The sequence below is a fragment of the Sarcophilus harrisii genome, chromosome 4, assembly GCF_902635505.1.
Source record: "Sarcophilus harrisii chromosome 4, mSarHar1.11, whole genome shotgun sequence".
In the NCBI taxonomy this organism is placed as follows: domain Eukaryota; kingdom Metazoa; phylum Chordata; class Mammalia; order Dasyuromorphia; family Dasyuridae; genus Sarcophilus; species Sarcophilus harrisii.
The window spans coordinates 440839483-440857544 of record NC_045429.1 but is presented as its reverse complement, the minus strand read 5'-3'; the positions used below and the strand labels follow the sequence as shown (position 1 = coordinate 440857544).

The window sequence follows — 18062 nt, the reverse complement described above, 5'->3', positions numbered from 1 at the left end:
GCTCTGGGAATCTCGCTCCCGACAACAAGCCCCCACTCCCAGTTGGTATCCATCTGTCCTGACTGTGCATGGAGGCAGGTTCTGCATTTTAGGAGGACAAGGGGCAGGTGGAGACCAACAAGGGAGCTTAGTGTTGGGAAGGCGGGGGTGGGGGGTAAGGCAGGGGGTGTGTGAGGGATCTGAGAGCTGACAGGACCCCCCCTGCCACAGGGCAGTCTGTTGCCGGGGCAGAGAGCGGCCCTGGACCCAGCATGGAGCACTAGAAGCTGGGCTTGCTCAGCCAGAACGGACCTGGGTCCCAGAGGGACTCTGGTGTCTAGAATGAAGTTATTCCTTTTAGACCCATCCCGTGGAAGGGAAACCTTCTCTGCCTTGGACGTGGCCGGATCTCTCTCTCTCTCTCTCTGTGTGTATGTGTGTGTGTGTGTGTGTGTGTGTGTGACACACGTGTGCAGGCGTGGGGGAGGGCCCATGTATCGATGCTGTGGAAGGGCGGGTGTAGTTGGCCACTGTCTCACTCTCTCTGCAGTTCCTTCTGGACCACCAAAGAATCTTGCTTCAGAACCAGAGCCTTGGTTGGTTGGTGGAACAGGATGGAGAATTTTCTTTTTTTTTTTTTGTTTCCTTTATAAAGTGATCGAGTGCTTCTGTGGCGTTCCCTTTTCCTCGGTCCTCTTCCTCCTTCTTCCTCCTCCTCCTCTTCCTCCTCCTCCTCCTCCTCCTCCATCTCTCTCCTCCGGATGGGTCTAGGTCTCAAAGTACTTGTAGATCTGGGCCACGTACTGCATGACGCTCTGCCAGTCGGGACGATCCGTGTAAAGCATCTCGCTGAGTTCCTGTGTGGGAGACAGAGACAGAGTCAGAGACAGAGGAGGGGGAAGAGCACAGAGGGACACAAAGGAGGCCTGGGGCAAACAGGACATGCTTCCTCCTTCCTGGGAAGGAATCCCAAGAGTTCTGGCTAAGCGGAGGTCAAAGATGCTCCTTCCTAAGAATTCTTCAGGCTGCCCTATCAGATCCCGGAGAGCAGAACTCCACTTACACGCTTGTGTAAGTTCAGGCCGGTGAGCGAGTTCCTGAGAACTGGTGACTAAACCAGCAGAAAATGCTCCTCTCCCGGATCAGGAGGTGCTGCTCTCCTTCAAAGGCAGAGGCAAGGACTGGCCCCCGCTCTATTTAACGAGGGCTGGGCCGGGGCCTTTTAGATGTGAACCAGATGGGCGTCCTTTTGTTTCTGCAGCCCGGCCTTCATCTGTTATTAAATGCCATGAGGTGGGAAGAGTTGTCAGCCGCCAGCGGGTACCAGGACAAGGCCAGAAAGTAATGGTCTGGTCCCTGGAGGCGTAGGGTAGGACCACGCTGGACTGGCTGGTTACTCTCTCAGTCAACCAACAAGTATTCATTAAGTACCTGCTATGTGCCAGGAATCATGTTAGGCACTGGGGGTGCAGAAACTGAAATGAAAGAACCTCCGTCTTCTGGGAGGAGGAAGAGAAGGGAATGAAGGCAGAGGAAAAGGGGAAGGCAAAGAAAAGAAGATGGAGGAGAAAGAGGAGGAGGAGAAAAAGAAGACAGGGAGGAGGAGGAAGAGGAGAAGAAGAGGAGGAGGAATAAGAGGAGGGAGAGAAGAGGAGGAAGAGAAGAAAAAGAGGAGGAAGAAAAAGAAGACAGGGAGGAGGAGGAGGGGGAAAGGGGAGGAAAGAGGAGGAGGAGGAAGAGGAGAAGAGAAGGAGGAAGAGAAGGAAGAGAAGAAAAAGAGGAAGAAAAAGAAGATAGGAAAGAAGAGGAGGAGGAGGAGGAGAAGAAGGAGGAAAGGAAGAGGAAGAGGAGAAGAGAAGAAAAAGTAAAAGAAGAAGAAAGGCAGAAGAAAAAGACAGGAAGGAGGAGGAAGAGGTAAGAGTAGAGGAAAAACAAGAAGACAGGGGAAAAGGAGGAGGAAGAGAAGAAAATGATGATGAAGAAAAATATGAAGCAGCAGCAGAAGAGAAAAAGGGAGGGGAGGAAGAGGAGAAGGAACATGAGGGGGGAAAGAAGAAGAGAAAAAGAGGAGGAAGACAGGAAAGAGGAGGGGGAAGAGGAGAAGGAGGAAGAAGAGGAGGAGGAGAAGATGAAGAATAAAAGTTTTTCTCATTAGAATAAAAATTCTTTGTGAGTTGGAATTGTTTCATTCTTTGCACTCGTAGCCTAGTGCCCAGTACAGTGCATGACACATAGCAGGTGCTTAATAAATATCTACTGATTGACCAGAGGAGGAGAGGGCAGACATGGGACTCATAAGCCATTTTCTAGTCGAGACTTCCAAAAGTGGCCAGGAAATCTGGGTTGGAATTCTTCAGAATATTCACAAAAGAATAGAGCTAAGGAGGAAGCTGGTGGATAGACGAGGCAGGAACAGAGCATCGTGTGATATATTAAGCAAAACTGCGCAACGCTCTGTGTCTGTTACCTGGCACTGGGAGACCAGTCGGGGCCCTATTAATGCGCCATTTATCCACTGTTTAAACAACGTTCAAGATGTACTTGACTAACCTGTTCCCTGGCAATGCAGAAGAATAGGCCGTAGGAGGAAGAATAAGTTGTAGGATGGAAATGGGCAGTGAGAGCCTGGCAGACAGACTCCCGAAGTGAAAAAGACTCATTTTACACATGGGGAAACTGAAGCCCAACTTAAATGATTTCTCCAAGGTCACAAAGTGATGGTCCTGCTGTACTGCTTTCGGCCCCACTCTAGGCCACGGGAGAGCCGGCGTGGCTCCTTTTACTCCCCTTTAATTCAGCTCCAGGCATGGAAAACATTCTTGGTGTCTAAGCAGAGCACGCGAGTTTAAATTCCAGCTCTGACACTTTATCCCTGTGCTCCCGTGGACCTCGGTTTCCTCATGTGTAAAATGACTCAGCCGGTCCCTTAGGTGCCTCTAAGATCCTTAATCTGTGATCTCATGATCTCCTGGCTTTCCTAATTTGGGAAGTCATAAACTCTTCATCTCAGTGGGTATGAACAAGCATAAACCACAGTCAGGGAGCCTCCATAAATCTTTCATCGTCCTCCTTCTGTTTCTCGTCTTCCTGAGCTGAGAATCATGGAACACTGGAAACACCAGATTTCTGGGGAAAGGATTTCATGGTTACGGTGGAAAGAGCGCTGAGCTTGGGATTTAGTGGAAAGCACCACCAGGAAGGCCAGGATTCAAGGTCAAGGTCATGCCCTGTGAAGCCCCTTTGAAGGAATTAGCTAGAGATGATGGAGGCCCCTGAAAGCTCTTACTGCCCCGAATCTCCGCTCCCATGCAGAGCCTGAAGAAGAAAAAACTTGGGGGAGAGAGAATGAGAGCTGTTGTTCGTGTGGGAGGGCTCGATATTAGACTGGACTCGGGCTCATTAGGCAGGACATTCACGCTTGCATGCTTTCTTTCATTCACTGGAGACCTAGCATTGTGGAGAAAGGGCTGAAAAATCCATTAATACTTTTTGTGATAGGATCCAGCTTCCAATTCCATAGTCTTTCCCTGCTTTAATGGGCCTATGAGCTCGTCGGTGTTAATTATGCTCAACCCAAAAGCAGACCCCAAACCATCTGTGCTCACCTGTCCCCTACAGCTCTTGTGCATGGCTAACCCAAGCTAAATTCTTAGATCGCCATAGCTTAACAGATGAGATTGGGTTTTAATGGCGTCCAACCAATGGGGAGCCTTAAAGTTATGGCTCGTCAATAATGAGCCAATAATGAGTCAATAATGAGCAAGAGGGATTTCATTTTCCAGTCATATATGGGCCCCTTGCCTCAGGTCACTGGCTAAACCCATCTCAAGGATACCAATGAAGATACTCACCAGGCTGGGGGTAATGCCGACACTCTCTGCAGCTTGGAAAGCCAGTAAGAGATTCCTTTTCTGGGGGATGGGAAAAATGAGAAAGATGCATGGATGTCATCAACTGAAAAAAAAGTCGGACTTCTATCCCACTGACCTTCTCTAAAATCCAAGAATCACAAAAGCCATAGGGAACCCAAAGACAATAATTGTCCAACCAACCTTGAATTTAAACTCTTTTTCTTATTCTGCACATCCCAGTATATATCCTTGTCTCCTCCATCAGAAAGTAGGAATTTTTCTGTCCTTTGTACTTGCAGCCCCAGTACCCAGTACCCAGCATGATGCCTGATACATAATAGACATTTAATAAACGCTTCTTGATTGACTGTCCCCCGCAAGAGACAGGACACAATTTAATCAGATGTTCTGAATAAAAGACCAGACGATTATTTACTTCCCTTCAAATTTCCCATGGATCGCAATGATTCTTCTCTACAAGGAACTTTTATTTGGAAAGATCTCTAAGGATGGAAACTGAACAAAGTGGGCAGATGCGGGAGAAAACAATTTATGCAATAAGCAACCTTATAAAAACAAAACAAAACAAAACTTTGCAAGATACAACTCTGGCTAATGCGATGATACACCTCAATTCCAGAGGGATGGGAAGATGAAACATCACTTATGCTCCTAGAACAGATGTGACAGACTTGAAATGCAGAGGGAGTAATATATTTTCTAGCATAATAAGGGATTTTTTTTTGCTAGACTATGCATATAAGAGCTTTATTTTTAAATTCTATTTGTTAGTTTAGTTGTGAAGATGGTGGGAAGGACAGATCATAAATGCTGTAAAAATAATTTTTAAATAAGAAAACTTCAGTTTGACCTTTAAAAAAAAAAGAATAATGGCAGCTTAACAGAGATGTGACAACTGTCACATACCCACTCCCCAAACACATAAACCTGCACAAATGCATGCATAGAAATACACGTATATGTATTTGTATGTATATTCATAAGCTTTTATGCTTCAGTAGATGACAAAATCCAGCTACCACTGGGCTCCCTAAATGGAGGTGGGAATTTCTTTGCAAGTTCTACACCTTCAAAACATGTTTCTAAAAATGGCTGTAAAGCAAAAAAACCCTACATGAGCCTTGAATCCAAGCTTTTGGATTCAAATCCCACCTCTAAGGAGATGACCTGTGTAGCTTTGAGTAAATCACTTAATTAACTTCCCTGGATCTCAGTTTTTGCATCTGCAAGATGAAAAGGTTGGAGTACATGACCCTAGAACTACATGTTCTAGGTTGATAACATCACGATTCTGGGGTTCTTTAAAGAAGAATGTTCAGCTCTCAAACAGGAGCGATATTGAAGTAAGAAGCATTTGCTGTAGACCTGTCAGATGGTGAGCCCTGCACTGGACTCCGAAGAGACAACAGCAGAAGTGAAACGATCCTTTCTCTCAAAAAGCTTACATTCTCTCTGACTGATGAATTGGTTAAATTCATTCTTAAATCTGTGAGCACTTATTTATTTTTATTTTATTTTTTGAGATGTAAGAAACTTTATTATATAGAGCAGTTCATTGCGCCTTATATTTAGACAGCCCAGTTCATGCCTTTATAGCTTAATATCAGTGGCAAAGGTCACTTTTGAGCATGTAATGCAGGGGTCCTCAAACTTTTTAAATAGGGGGCCAGTTTACTGTCCGTCAGACTGTTGGAGGACCAGACTAGAGTAAAAACAAAACCTTTGTTTTGTGGGCCTTTAAATAAAGAAACTTCACAGCCCTGGGTGAAGGGGATAAACGTCCTCAGCTGCTGCATCTGGCCCGCAGGCCGCAGTTTGAGGACCCCTGAATTGATTCCATACAGACACAACAATACACATAACACTTTTACTCTCAAAGTTTTCTTAAATAACTCTCAGTGCAATCATATAGGACAGAGATCTTTTCAATTCAGATAAGAAATCCAGATGAACTACCATCTACTTATTATTTGTTCGGTCATATCTGATTTTTCGTGACCCCATTTGGGTTTTTTGGGGCAGAGATATTGGAGTGGTTTGCTACTTCCTTCTCCAGCTTATTTTATAGATGAAAAAACTGAGGCAAACCAGATTAAGTCACAGAGCTAGTAACTATCAATAGCAAATCTGAACTCGGGAAGATGACCTTATCTTTATCACATGACAGCTTGCTGGCTCTTGAGGTGATTCTGTGCTAGTATCCTCAGTTGAAGTTATTGTTCCCAGTCAGTTCCCAATTCATCGTTCTGTTATTTCTGATTGCTTGGTTTTTCTTCTCAAGTTTAGCATTTAACATGTATTTAATAGTGATCGTGTCAAAGTTCCCATTGGTTTCAATATTTAAATTCAAAGTCTTGTTCATCATTTGCCTCCCTGTAGGGTACATGAGCCCTTATTTATTAGGCATCTAGTATGTGCCAGACACTGTGCTAACTGCTGGAGATAAAAAGATGGAAATTAAATAGTCCCTGCCCTTGGGGAGATTCCATTCTCGATGACTAATGGGTTAACTGAATTCATTTTTTATTACTTATCTCACCATAGTATCCCATGACTTCTTTCCCCTTCCCCTCTGAGAACCATCCCATAAAACTTGAACTAACTTTTATTATGTGCCCAGTATGTGCCAAGTACTGCACCAAGTACTAGGGCACAAAGACAATTATGTAAGTGCCTGCCCTCAAGGGGTTTACGTTCTACCAGGGGGAATATAACATGGAAGCAGGTAAGTCTACATTCAGTCACTTAAGTGGGAAGAATTAAGGTCATCTTGAAAGGTTTCCTGTAGGAGACAGTCTATGAGCTGAGCTTTGAAGGAACGACCAAGTTGAGAGAGAGAAATAAATAGACATTGCGAGGGAGGAAATATTTTTAAACCAAAGGGTAGAGGGTTTTCCCAAGGCTCTCGTGTCTGACTGTAATGAAACCAACTGGTGTTTTCCAAGTCGATGCTGAACAAAGAAGTAGCCAGTCCAGGCCCCCACTAGGAGACAGACTCTGAGACTTGGAAATAGTATCCATCGTGGACCACCATAGAGAGAGGCTGGTTCTTTGTTTATAAAAATGATTTTTATGGGTTTTGACAGCAAAGGGGGCACAAGGAGCCAAATGTCGTTCTTCTAATCCTCCTTCATTACCATGGGAAGGTCTCCACTGCCATGGCCGAGGGCACAAAGCAGAAACAACCATCTGAGCTGCTGCCACGATTGGTGAATGGAGCCAGGCCACTGGCTGTAACTGAAGTCACTGGCCACCATTTTCCAAGGACATACTGCTGCTTTCTGGGTTCGTTATTTCATGCCTGGGAGAAAAAGTCTGACTCGAACCTTGGAACAATTTTTAGCAAAGGAGAATCATAAGATCCTATCTCTGGAACTAGGAGAACTCTTGGAGACATTTGGTCCAACAACCACTTCATTTTACAGAGAAGGAAATTGAGTTTAAAAGTAGCTGATTTAGGATTATAGCTCCTGAGCTAAAAGGAGCTTCAGAAGCCATTTAATACAATTCTCTTATTTTATAGATGATTTATACGAATATATTTGTATTTATTAATTTCATATTTGAAGTGGAACAGTGGATAGAGTACTGGGCTTGGAATCAGGAAGACCTGAATAAAATCTATGCTCAGATGTTAGCTTTGTGACCTGGTCAAGTCACTTGTTTGCCTCAGTTCCTCATCTGTAAAACGAGCTGGAAAGGGAAATGGCAAATCACTCTTACCAAGAAAACCCCAAATGGGGTCATGAAGAGTCAGATATGAGTGAAATGACTCAATAATAAACTTTATATTTAAGGTTACTCTCTAGGCATGTGTATATATGTGCAAATATGTATGTATATGCACATATATGAAAACAATTGCAGATATAGAGGGCACCCAATGCACCAAAGCAATCTCAGATGGAGAGGATATCCAAAACACCAAAGCAACTGCAAATGTAGAGGATTGGGGTCCTTACATTGGGCTGCCCCTGGGGGGAGGAAGAATGGCTTATGGGAAGCCATGAACATTCATCCGAGGTAACATATATACATCTATATATATTATATAAATAAAATTTCTATATTCTTTTAATCTCTCCCATTAGAGAGGAAGAAATTGCTTTATTATTTATACTTGTACCTACAGAGTCCAGCACAGGACCTGGAACATAGTAGGTAATTTATTAAGTAATACTTAAGTAATTTATTAAGTAATACTTAATACTTAATCTCAGATGTAGAGGGTACCCAATGCACCAGAGCAATCTCAGATGTAGAGGGCACCCGATGCACCAGAGCAATCTCAGATGTAGGGCATACCCAACGCACCAAAGCAATTGCAGATGTGGAGGGTTGGGGCCCTATAAGTTGGGCCACCCGTTGGGGAAGGGAGGGGAAGAATGGCTTATAGGAAGTCAATCAAGAGGGATAAGAGGGTGTGGGAAAACTGGATTTTGGACTGTGGGAGGTAGTATTTAGATGGAAGAGATTTCAGACACAACTAAATGTCAAATAGAAAATGTCAGATATGCGGTGATTAGAACTAGATCACAGGATCATAGATTTAGAGCTTGCAGGGACCTCAGAGGACATAAAGTCCATCCCTTTCAGTTTTACGGATGAGAAAAACTCAAAGAACTTGTCTAGGGTCATAGGATTAGGAAGAAAATGAGGTTAGATTTGAACTTCCTAACTGCAGACCCATTCCTCTATATCCTATGCTATCTCAGCTGCCTAGTCTTTTAAGAACTTCATGAGGGTATTTGGTAGAGTTGGAAGGGGCAGAAGGGGACAAGAATTTTCACTGGAACAATACTGAAAAAATTGTATATCAAGATAGCTGAGTGGCCTGCATAAACAAAGGTACAGGAGTGGGAAAACATAAGGCTTGTTCAAAGATAAATGGATGGGGGAGGTGAGGAAGGATGGGAGGAAAGGGTCATGGAAAAAGCCCTGGCCCTTGATCTGAGGTTGAAATCCTGCTTCTAATAATTACTGCTTGGAGGATTTGGGGCAAGTCACTCCATCAAATAAAGTTGCTGATCAGATGATTGATAAGATCTCTGGCAGTTCTTCATCTCGGATCCTCTGAATGGAGACATCTTGAGGACTAGAATTTGCCTTAAGGATTAGGCTAAAGAAGGCATGGCTTTGGAACTAAGCCCATGGAAAGGAAAGGATTGAAGACTCTGAATGCTAGGGGATGATTGGGGGGGGGGGGGAGGCGCTTTGGGAAATAGGAAGAATTGAAGCAGAGAATGTATATGGGGCAAGTGGTCAGCTTTAAAGGGAAGAAAGGAAAGGCAGCCAGACCAGACTGTGCACACCCCCCCCCCTGCCCCAATGACTCCCAAACTAGGCTTCTCTTCCGTCCCCAGCAGTCTCGCCTCACTAGGGAAGTCTGTTGCAAAGCATAGTCTCTCTCTCTCTCTCTCTCTCTCTTTTTTTTTTTATTAAAACAAAATAAAACAAGCAAACAAACTTCAAAACAAAAGGAAACCTTCCTTTGATTGTATCTGACACCCTTTGATTGTATCTTCCTTTTAAGTCATGGGAGAAGACAGGCTGCTAGTTCTTTCTGAACTTTCCTATTTGATGCAGATGTCCAGAATGCCCGGGTCAATTAATTCCATTTAGTAAGGAGCTACCCAGGACCCTGGAGCTTTGGGGACTGTCAGTGGCCAAAATGGAACAAAATCCACTCGGATTCTGCTTCTTGCTTTTTATAGGTTTCCAACCCAACATAGACTAAGCCTGCCTCCACTGCTCCCCTCCTGGAACACAAGAGGTAGTACACCCCTCACTTCTTCATGTATCCGTTCACCACTTTGTTCATTTGATAGAATATAAACTCCTGGAGAGTTTCAATCATTATCTTTAAGTCCCCAGAAAGTAACACAATGTCTGGCACACAGAACTGCTAATTCATTTATTCATTAGCTTAGATTTAAAACTGAAAGAGAATTTAGAAGCTATTGAGTCCAATCCTTTCATTTAAAAGAAAATCAGAGAAGATAAATGGCTTCCCCAAATCACAAAGTATCTAAGGCAGGGATAGGACTTGGGCTTTCCTGCCTCCCAAGTCCAGTGTCCCTTCTATACAGACCAGCTTGGATTCAGGATTCCATCTATGGCAGGTGAGTTTAGATGGCTCCAAGGCTCACAAAGAAGATCCAGATGAGATACAATGGGGGTCTCAAGAGCTATTTAGTTCCACTCCCCCACTTTTCAGAGAGATTGAACCCCCCTTGCCTGAGGACACACAAGGAGGGGATGGATAATCCTTGTCCTCTGAGTCCCCATTGGGCTACACCACCCCATTGCTCTCCATTCTGTCCTACTCCCTCCTCCTTTAGGTCCAGAATGAGAGAGTTCAGCCTCAGGAAGCAGTTAGCAACATGCTCCTTCTAGAAACCCTGTCTCTGGCTCCCACCAGCTTCCACTCTCTTTTCTATTCACAGGATTAGAGTTCTGAGCTTTGTATTATATCGGTCAATCAACTTAATTTATTAATTTTGTTTTCTGTGCCAGGCCAGTGCCTGTGGCTAGATATTGGGGACACCAGGACAAAAGTGAAATACCCCCTGACCTCCTGGAGCCTATATTCTATGGGGAGCAGATAAATATAGTCAAACTATTTATTTTGTGGACTGTACTTGGGATTTCATCAGCACAGGAAACTCACAGGGAGGAAGTTCCCTCTACCAAACTGCATGGGTCCTGGCTGAAAAAAACTCAGTGACTCAAGGACACTCAGGCACTGTTATCAGAAGCAGCACTTGAACGTGGGTCTTTTGGGATCTGAAGGAAGGTAGAGGGAAGAGGGACAGGGGAGGGAAGTCCAGGGATGGGGGATCCAGGTGGACCATGGAGTGCCAAAGGGGAGGACTGTATAAAAAGCCCAGAAAAGTGGACTGGAGTCTAGCTGAGACGGGCCTGAAAAGCCAAACAGAAGAGTTTGGCCCTGGAAAAGCAACTAAGGTTTATTGAGCAAGGGAAAGGACACGGCTAAATCTCTACTTTAATATATTGATAAATTTATTCAATATTCTTATTGTTCAGTCGTTTTCGGTCATGTCCAACTCTTCATGATACCGTTGGGGTTTTCTTGGCAGAAATACTGGAGTGGTTTGCCATTTCCTTTTCCAGTTCATTTTACAGAGGAGGAAACTGAGGTAAAAAGAGTCTAGGGTCACATGGCCACTACGGATTTGAGGCTGGATTTTAATTCAGTTCTTCCTGACTCTGGGACTGGTGCTCTATGTACATGTGTGTCATTTTCTCAACTAAAGTATGAAGTGTAAGAGGTCAGAGTCCATGTTATTTATTCCTTCATTTATAAGAAGAAGAGCTCGGATTTAGAGAGAGCTGCGAATGCACTGTAAATGTTAGCTCATTTTATCCTAAAAAGGAGAAAACCGAGATAAAGAAACACCTTGACAAGGAAGGCAGGTTTGGAACTGGGGTTTTCCTGACTCCACGTAGACTTCATTGACATCCTCCTTCCCAGGCCAGGTCACTGCTTTTTCACATACTCCGCTCACTAAAGCCATTTAACGACTGCCTTGCTCTGGCCATTTCACTTAATTTTCAGTAAGACATGGGAACTCTAAAAATAGAGAGCTGCCATTTTTAAGGGGAGGGGGAGGCGGGAGCATCTGGCTAATCTCACCCCAACCTCCCAGCATCCCAGCATCAGTCCGGACTCCTGCGGGGTGGGGACACTTTGAAGCCCGGGTTCTCTCAGAGCCGAGGGCTCCCAGGGCTCCCGGGGGCTTTGCGCTGCCCCCTGTTCTTATCTCGGCCCTGCAGCGAACTCCCCGTACCTATTTTGGGACGATCGGACGCCTGAAGGATGAAAGAAGAAATCCCCCCTCGGAGGGAGGAACTAGGGCCGTGACCTTCTCTCCCCTCCCATGGCTCTGGGTCCATATGGATGTGGTGGGCTTCCTGCCAGGTTGAGAGTGAGTGTGAGGAAGTACAAGTAGCTACAATGTAGCAGCTGACAATGGAAAATAAATAAGCCGGGAACAGGAAGCTGGTGTTTAATTTTCTGTTGCGCGGGCGCCATGTTGGCAGGAGATGGCCAACAAAGGGTCGGGGGGAGGGGGGCTGTGAGTCAGCCTGTGGGACTGTGCAGTGAGTCATGGCGGGGCCAGAGGAAGGATAGAAAGTGGCAGGAAACAGGCGGTCTCATTGGTGCCACATTGTAGCATGCGGAGGTGGAGTCTCCCAGGTGGAGCGCGAGTGCAGATCCAACAGCAAGCTTCCATTGAGCCCCTACCGAGTCCTGCACCGGGGCCAGGAAGCCAGAGCTAACAATCGGGCAGCACGGCCCGAACTGCTCCGGCCAGAACCTTGCAGGACTGCCCTCCCTCCTCCATCTTCCAGTGTCATTTCTTTCTACCTCTTAAACATTCCCTCGTCTGACACTACACCCTCCGGTGCGGGCCCCCATCACCTCGCCCCTGGATCATTTTTACGGCCCACAGGTGAGTCTCCTTGACTCAGGCCTCAAGTCTCTTTCCACAACCATCGGCTCAGATGCCGCCCAAACCAAAGATGGCGCTGGGTCCCACGGACAAAGCAGAAGCCCAAGGAAAACGGGAGATACCCCATCCAGGGCCCCGCCATACACAGGCTCGGACAGCTGCGCTGAGCCTGGACTCCTCGGCCACGAGCTGCACCTGGGGCCCCACATCGTGACATCAAACCAAGGAGGAACAGCAATCGTACACTCCCCAACACGAGCCTCCTTACCCAGGGTTCCTTGCCCAGGACCTGGCTGCCTCCCATGCCCTCCCTCCAAGATGAGGCTTAAATCCTGCCTTCTGCAAAGCGCCTCCCTCGGCCTCCCTGTACAAGGTGTATCTTACACGGGCATAGTTGTTCATGTTTCCCCCCCTGCCCCCTCCCCCCAAGGTGAAGGTGGGGGCCAGCTCATGGCTTTCTCTGCATCCTTAGTTCCTAAGCCAGGGCCTGATACACAGTAAGCACCTGATCAGCGCTAGTTGACTGACTTGCCCTCAGGGATCTTATTGTCTGTTGGACAAAAGGAGCCATTTGGAGGAAGAAGGGATGCTTAGGATTCACATGAGACAAGAGCAGCAGTTCAGGGGGTACAGGTGAAGATTACAAGGCACTGGGCTGCTGGGCAAGTGGGAAGGTGCCTCAGAAAGTGGGACCACCAGGGAGACCCCAAGTCTGAGCTGTCTGGCTGAGTTCTGGCAGTGACTCTGGCAGTGGTAGAGTCAGAAGGAATGAGGCAAGAAGTGATGTGGGTGGAGCTTGGAGCTGGCATCAGGTTTATTTATTCATTTATTTATTTACCATTTATTAGGTTTATAGTTGGGAGCTGAAGGGGGTCAGGCTCAGTGTGGTACAGAGCACTGGCTTGGGAAAGGTGGGGGAAGGGCAAAGGCTCTGGGTTCAAATCCTGACTGAAAACAAGGAGGGAAAAGCCCCCCAATAAATCCTGACTCACAAGGAGGGAAAACACCCCCAATAAATCCTGACTCTGGAGTTTTACTATCTGTGTGACTTCAGACAAGTCAATTCATCTCCACAGATATTTGTCTCTTCATCTGTAAAATGAACAACTGGATGGGAAGGATGACCTCTGACTTCCCATCACCTGAGCTATGGCTCTCTGATCTCCTGAGGTGGGATGAGCTGCAATCTGCACTGGTGAAGGGAATCTTCCCACCAATGAAACCCCAGACCCCTGAACTGTGGAAGTCATGGCACAAAGCCAGCAGCAAAACTGTTCAGCTTATGCACATAAAGACAAAACCGTGCAGCCTAAGGGCACCCGCCATCCCCTCCCAGACATCCGGACTTGCTACCTTGCTGTCAACCCCCACTTCCTCCCCCTCGGCTTCCTGGTCCCTCCAATTCCCTGCCAAGCCCTGTTGTTTCTGCCTTGGAGGCAAAAGTACAAAGTTGTGTTTCTTTATTTTATATCCCAAACTCACAAAGTAGGATGATTTATTTAACATTTTCTTTGCCAAGATCACAAAAGTGATATATACTACTATATCTTACTATACTATAATATACTATATATTAACAGATATAAAATATCTGAATATTGTATAATAATATATAATAAATATATAAAATATCCAAATATTACAATTTGTGTTTAGTATCTTATATATACTATATATGTATGTGTGTATATTTATTTATCTTTATCTATCTATCTATATGGGAAAAGCTAGCTTAAAAATAGATTATATATAATAATTATAATATTATTAATATATATTAATATAATCAATATAATATTATTATATAGAATATATTATAATATATAATATATATAATCTATTTTTTAAGCTAGCTCTTTCCATGGGACCCTTGAAGCTGAAGATAATTTTGGGGTGCGCGGTACACACAGAGGCTCTTTTTATTTTTTCTAAATTAGTATTGCCCGTTGGAAACAACAACCACTCTCTTTAAGTGCCCAAAGACAGCTTTTGCATCTAGATGTTCCTCGTTCTAAGGGTGACCCTCTACCTTCCCTAACCTGGCTGTCCGGGGCACTGTATACAACACACACTTAATGTGTACTGAATGAATGAACTCAAACCATGTGAACTGCGGACGGGACCCTGGGGGCGAAGCACAGAGCAGCCAAAGACGAGATCTGGGTCCGTCAAACCTCCCTGGGAGCTAACTTGCTTATTCTTTGGTGACATTCTGGCAGGGTGGGGTTCCAGCTGGACACTCACCTTCTCCTGGCTGTTCAGTTCCTGGTAGGGAATGTGCGCCGGCAGGTAGGTGTGAAGGAGCGCACAGAAGGCCAGGCCATCGCTCCAGCTGCTGCTGAAATTGGTGATATCGATATTCTGTGGGAGGGAAAAACCAGAGACAGACGGGTCAGAAAAGGGTCCAGGTTGGGGTGGGAGCCTCCCACAGACCACCCCAAGACAGGAAAATGATCATGATGATGAAGAGGACAGAGGTTTGTGTAACTCCAAGGTTTCTGAAGCTCTTTACACAGTGTCTGCCATCTGATCCTCCCAACAGCCCTGTGAGGAGAGTGCTATTATTATCAGCCCCAGTTTTCAGATGAGGAAACTGAGGCTTGGAATGGCGAAGTGGGGATGATCCAGGTTATTGATAATTTTGAGTCTCTGGACGCAGAATTGTAGACTCTCAGAGTCAGACCAGGTGGACTCCACCCAGAGTGCTGGGCTTGGAGTCAAGAAGACCCTCCTCCCTTTGAATCTTACTAAGGTAAGAGATTCATTAGCTGTGTGATAAATGATAACGTCTTAACTTTTCTGAGCCTCAGTTTCCTCATCTGTCAGATGGGGATAATACCTGTCATACCTATCTCCCAGGATTGTCTCAATGAGACTCAAATGAGATAACAGACGTAAAGTGCTTTACCAGCCGTAAAGTATGATGCAATCCTACCATTATCCCGGACCAAAGGCTCTTCAAAGGGGCTGAGAACTTGTTTTAGAAATATTCTGATACTAGCTTTGTTTGGTCATTTTTAGTCCTGTCTGACTCCTCATGACCCCATTTGGCATCTTCCTAGGAAGGTTACTGGAGTGGTTGGCCATTGCCTTCTCCAGCTCATTTGACAGATAAGGAAACTGAGGCAAGCAGGGTGAAGTGATTTGTCCAGAGTCACCCAGCTAGGAAAAGTCTGAGGCTGGATTTGAACTCTGAGGGCCGGGGCTCACTCTACCGTGTCACCCAGCTGCCCCAGGAGCTCTTACCCAGACTGCCTGGGAGATTGGGATCCCAAGGTCAAGGCAGCCTTGTATTTAATGGGCTCTTGTAGCCTCTGCTGAGGGAGGGCAAGGACTGAATGTTCCCTAAGATCCATTCTAGCCCTAAATTGTCAATTTCCCAAAGGGAGGACTTGGTGAGACCTGTCCCATTTGTTACTGCTTTGGGTTCCTGAAGACCATGAGTCCCTAGTGGCACACAACCTTTGTTAGGCTCTAATAAGGGAGGCAGCTATGGAAAGAGCACAGCAACTGAAATCAGGAAGACCTGAATGCAAATGCGACCCTCAAGAAGTTAAAGTCACTTCACCTCTGCCTGCCTCAGTTTCCCCAACTGTAAAATGAGGGCTCATAATAGGGTTCTAGTGAGGATGAAAATAAGATATTATCTGTAAAGTGCTTAGTCTAGTGCTTGGCACACAGTAAGAGCTTAATAAATGTTTGTTTCCTTTTTTCCTTTCTTTTTTCCCTTGTGCTATGTTGGTATCTATATGGTGTTAAAAGATTCTTTTTCAAAATTCTTTTTACAATTACAATTACTAACTATTCTCTCTCTCTTCGTTCTATTCTCTCTCTCCTTTCACTCTGTCCATTCTCAAAAATGTCTTGCCAGTGACCACTCCCTCCCCTCAAATGCCCTCCCCCTTCCTTCTTCCTAAATCCCATTCCTCTCCTATTTCCCTACAGAGTTTTTCTATACCTATAATGAGTATGTGTGTTATTTCTTAGACCTAGGTTCTTAATTTGGAGTCTGTGGATAGATTTTGGGGGATCCCCTCACTCATACGGGGAAAAAATCACATCCAGAAATTCTGAGGAATGATTCTTCCCATAAGGATGGCTCTTAATAGATGGCCACTGAGGTTCTCTTAAGCTTGTTTTCTGATTTATACTTTAACTACAGCGTGGAACTAATTTTTATCACATACATGTATTCAGTTCATCAGCAAGCATTTAGTGTCTACTATGTGTGCCAGGCTCTCTAATAAGCACTGGGGATAGACACAAAACTATTCTCCCTGCCTTCTAATGGAGGAGCCAACGTGTGTGTGTGTGTGTGTGTATTTATTTATATAAAATTATGTCTACTCAAGATGTATTTTGCATAACTGGAAGGTTTCTCAGTTTTAGTAGACACAAAGTTATTTCTGTGATTCTCATAAGCACCCATTTAATCAGAACCACCAGAAATTGAGCCTCTCTCATTAGCTAATGACCTTTTAGAGACCAACAGAATTTGGACAAGATGAGCTACTTCTCATCGGCAGGGCTGCCACACAGAAAGTATGGAGCTAGCTCGAGGATGCCCATGTGGTAAGATTTTCTGATAAAAAAAAAATTCACAGATTTCGAGTTGGACCTTAAATCCTCCCATTTTGCAGATCAGAAGCTGAGACCCACCCGAATAAACTGACTTCCCTGAGGGTCACATAGGTTAGTGCCTGAATTATGATTCAAAATGACTAAATTCTGTTTACTTTCTACACCTGGAGGAGCTCCTGCCCTCCCACTGGACTATCTCCACCTTTTCTCCTTGGTCTTAAATGCTAATTATCAACTAATTCTTTGGGGTCCGATGACTGTCCCCTAACCACTGGGTTGGGCTCCTCCAAGGCTTCCCGGGGACATGGCAACATTCTGGATTTCCTTGCTGCCTTTTAACAATTTTGATGTGGAGGGTGAATAATGAATGCGACAGTTGGAGAGATTGCTGGATTGTGTCATCACATCCCCATGGCGGGGTGGGGATGAAGGGATGATGACTCAAGGGGAAAGGTGAGGCCCCCGAACAGGGGCGGGGGAGAAAATTCACTTGTGTGATGGGCCGGGCTAGGCCGAGCACAGCCTTTATTGTTAGAAGGTCATGGTTAAAAGCAGAAATACTGTTTTGCTCTAAGAAACAAAGAACAGGATGTTCCCAGAAAACCTGGCAAGACTTACATAAACTGATGTAAAGTGAACTTAGCAGAACCAGAGAATATTTTATACAATAACAGCAACACTGTTGAGCGATGTGATCATCCGAGACAATTTCTTGATGAAAAATGTTATCTATTTCCACAGAAACAACTGATGGCGTCCAAATGCAGATTGAAGCATAACCGTTAAACTTTGTTTTTCTTGTTTTTAGTCTGTCTTTCTCATTACATGGCTAATATAGAAATATATTTTGCATGATTACACATGTCTAACCTATTCCAAGTTGCCTGACTTCTTGAGGAGGGGAAGAGAGGAAGGGAGGGAGAGAATTTGGAACTCAAAAGTTTTTTTTAATGAATTCATTTTATTATTGAATTCTTGAATTCACTAATGAATTAATTTACATGTAATTAAGTAAAAAGTAAAAAATGAATTTAATTAAAATTTTTAAAAAGCCATCGTTAAGTTGGAGCATGGAGCCATATAGAACCATAACTAAGTGGCATTCCTACAGCTCCACAGGAAGCGAGGGCCAGAGTGAGGACCGTTAACTATA

At 44.8% G+C, this 18062-nt stretch overlaps 1 protein-coding gene across 10 annotated transcripts in view; it reads right to left on the bottom strand.

Moving 5' to 3' along the window:
* Nucleotides 1-576: 576 nt before the first annotated feature.
* SPECC1 (sperm antigen with calponin homology and coiled-coil domains 1) overlaps nt 577-18062 on the bottom strand; it is a 321163-nt gene continuing 303677 nt past the window's right edge. For all 10 annotated transcript variants that reach the window (XM_031967836.1, XM_031967838.1, XM_031967839.1 and 7 more), the window contains 3 exons: nt 14573-14689; nt 3831-3890; nt 577-836 (listed from right to left, as the gene is read on the bottom strand). In XM_031967836.1, coding sequence (XP_031823696.1) covers nt 747-836; nt 3831-3890; nt 14573-14689 — 267 coding nt within the window. In that variant the 3' untranslated portion in view covers nt 577-746. The remainder of the gene's footprint in view (nt 837-3830; nt 3891-14572; nt 14690-18062) is intronic.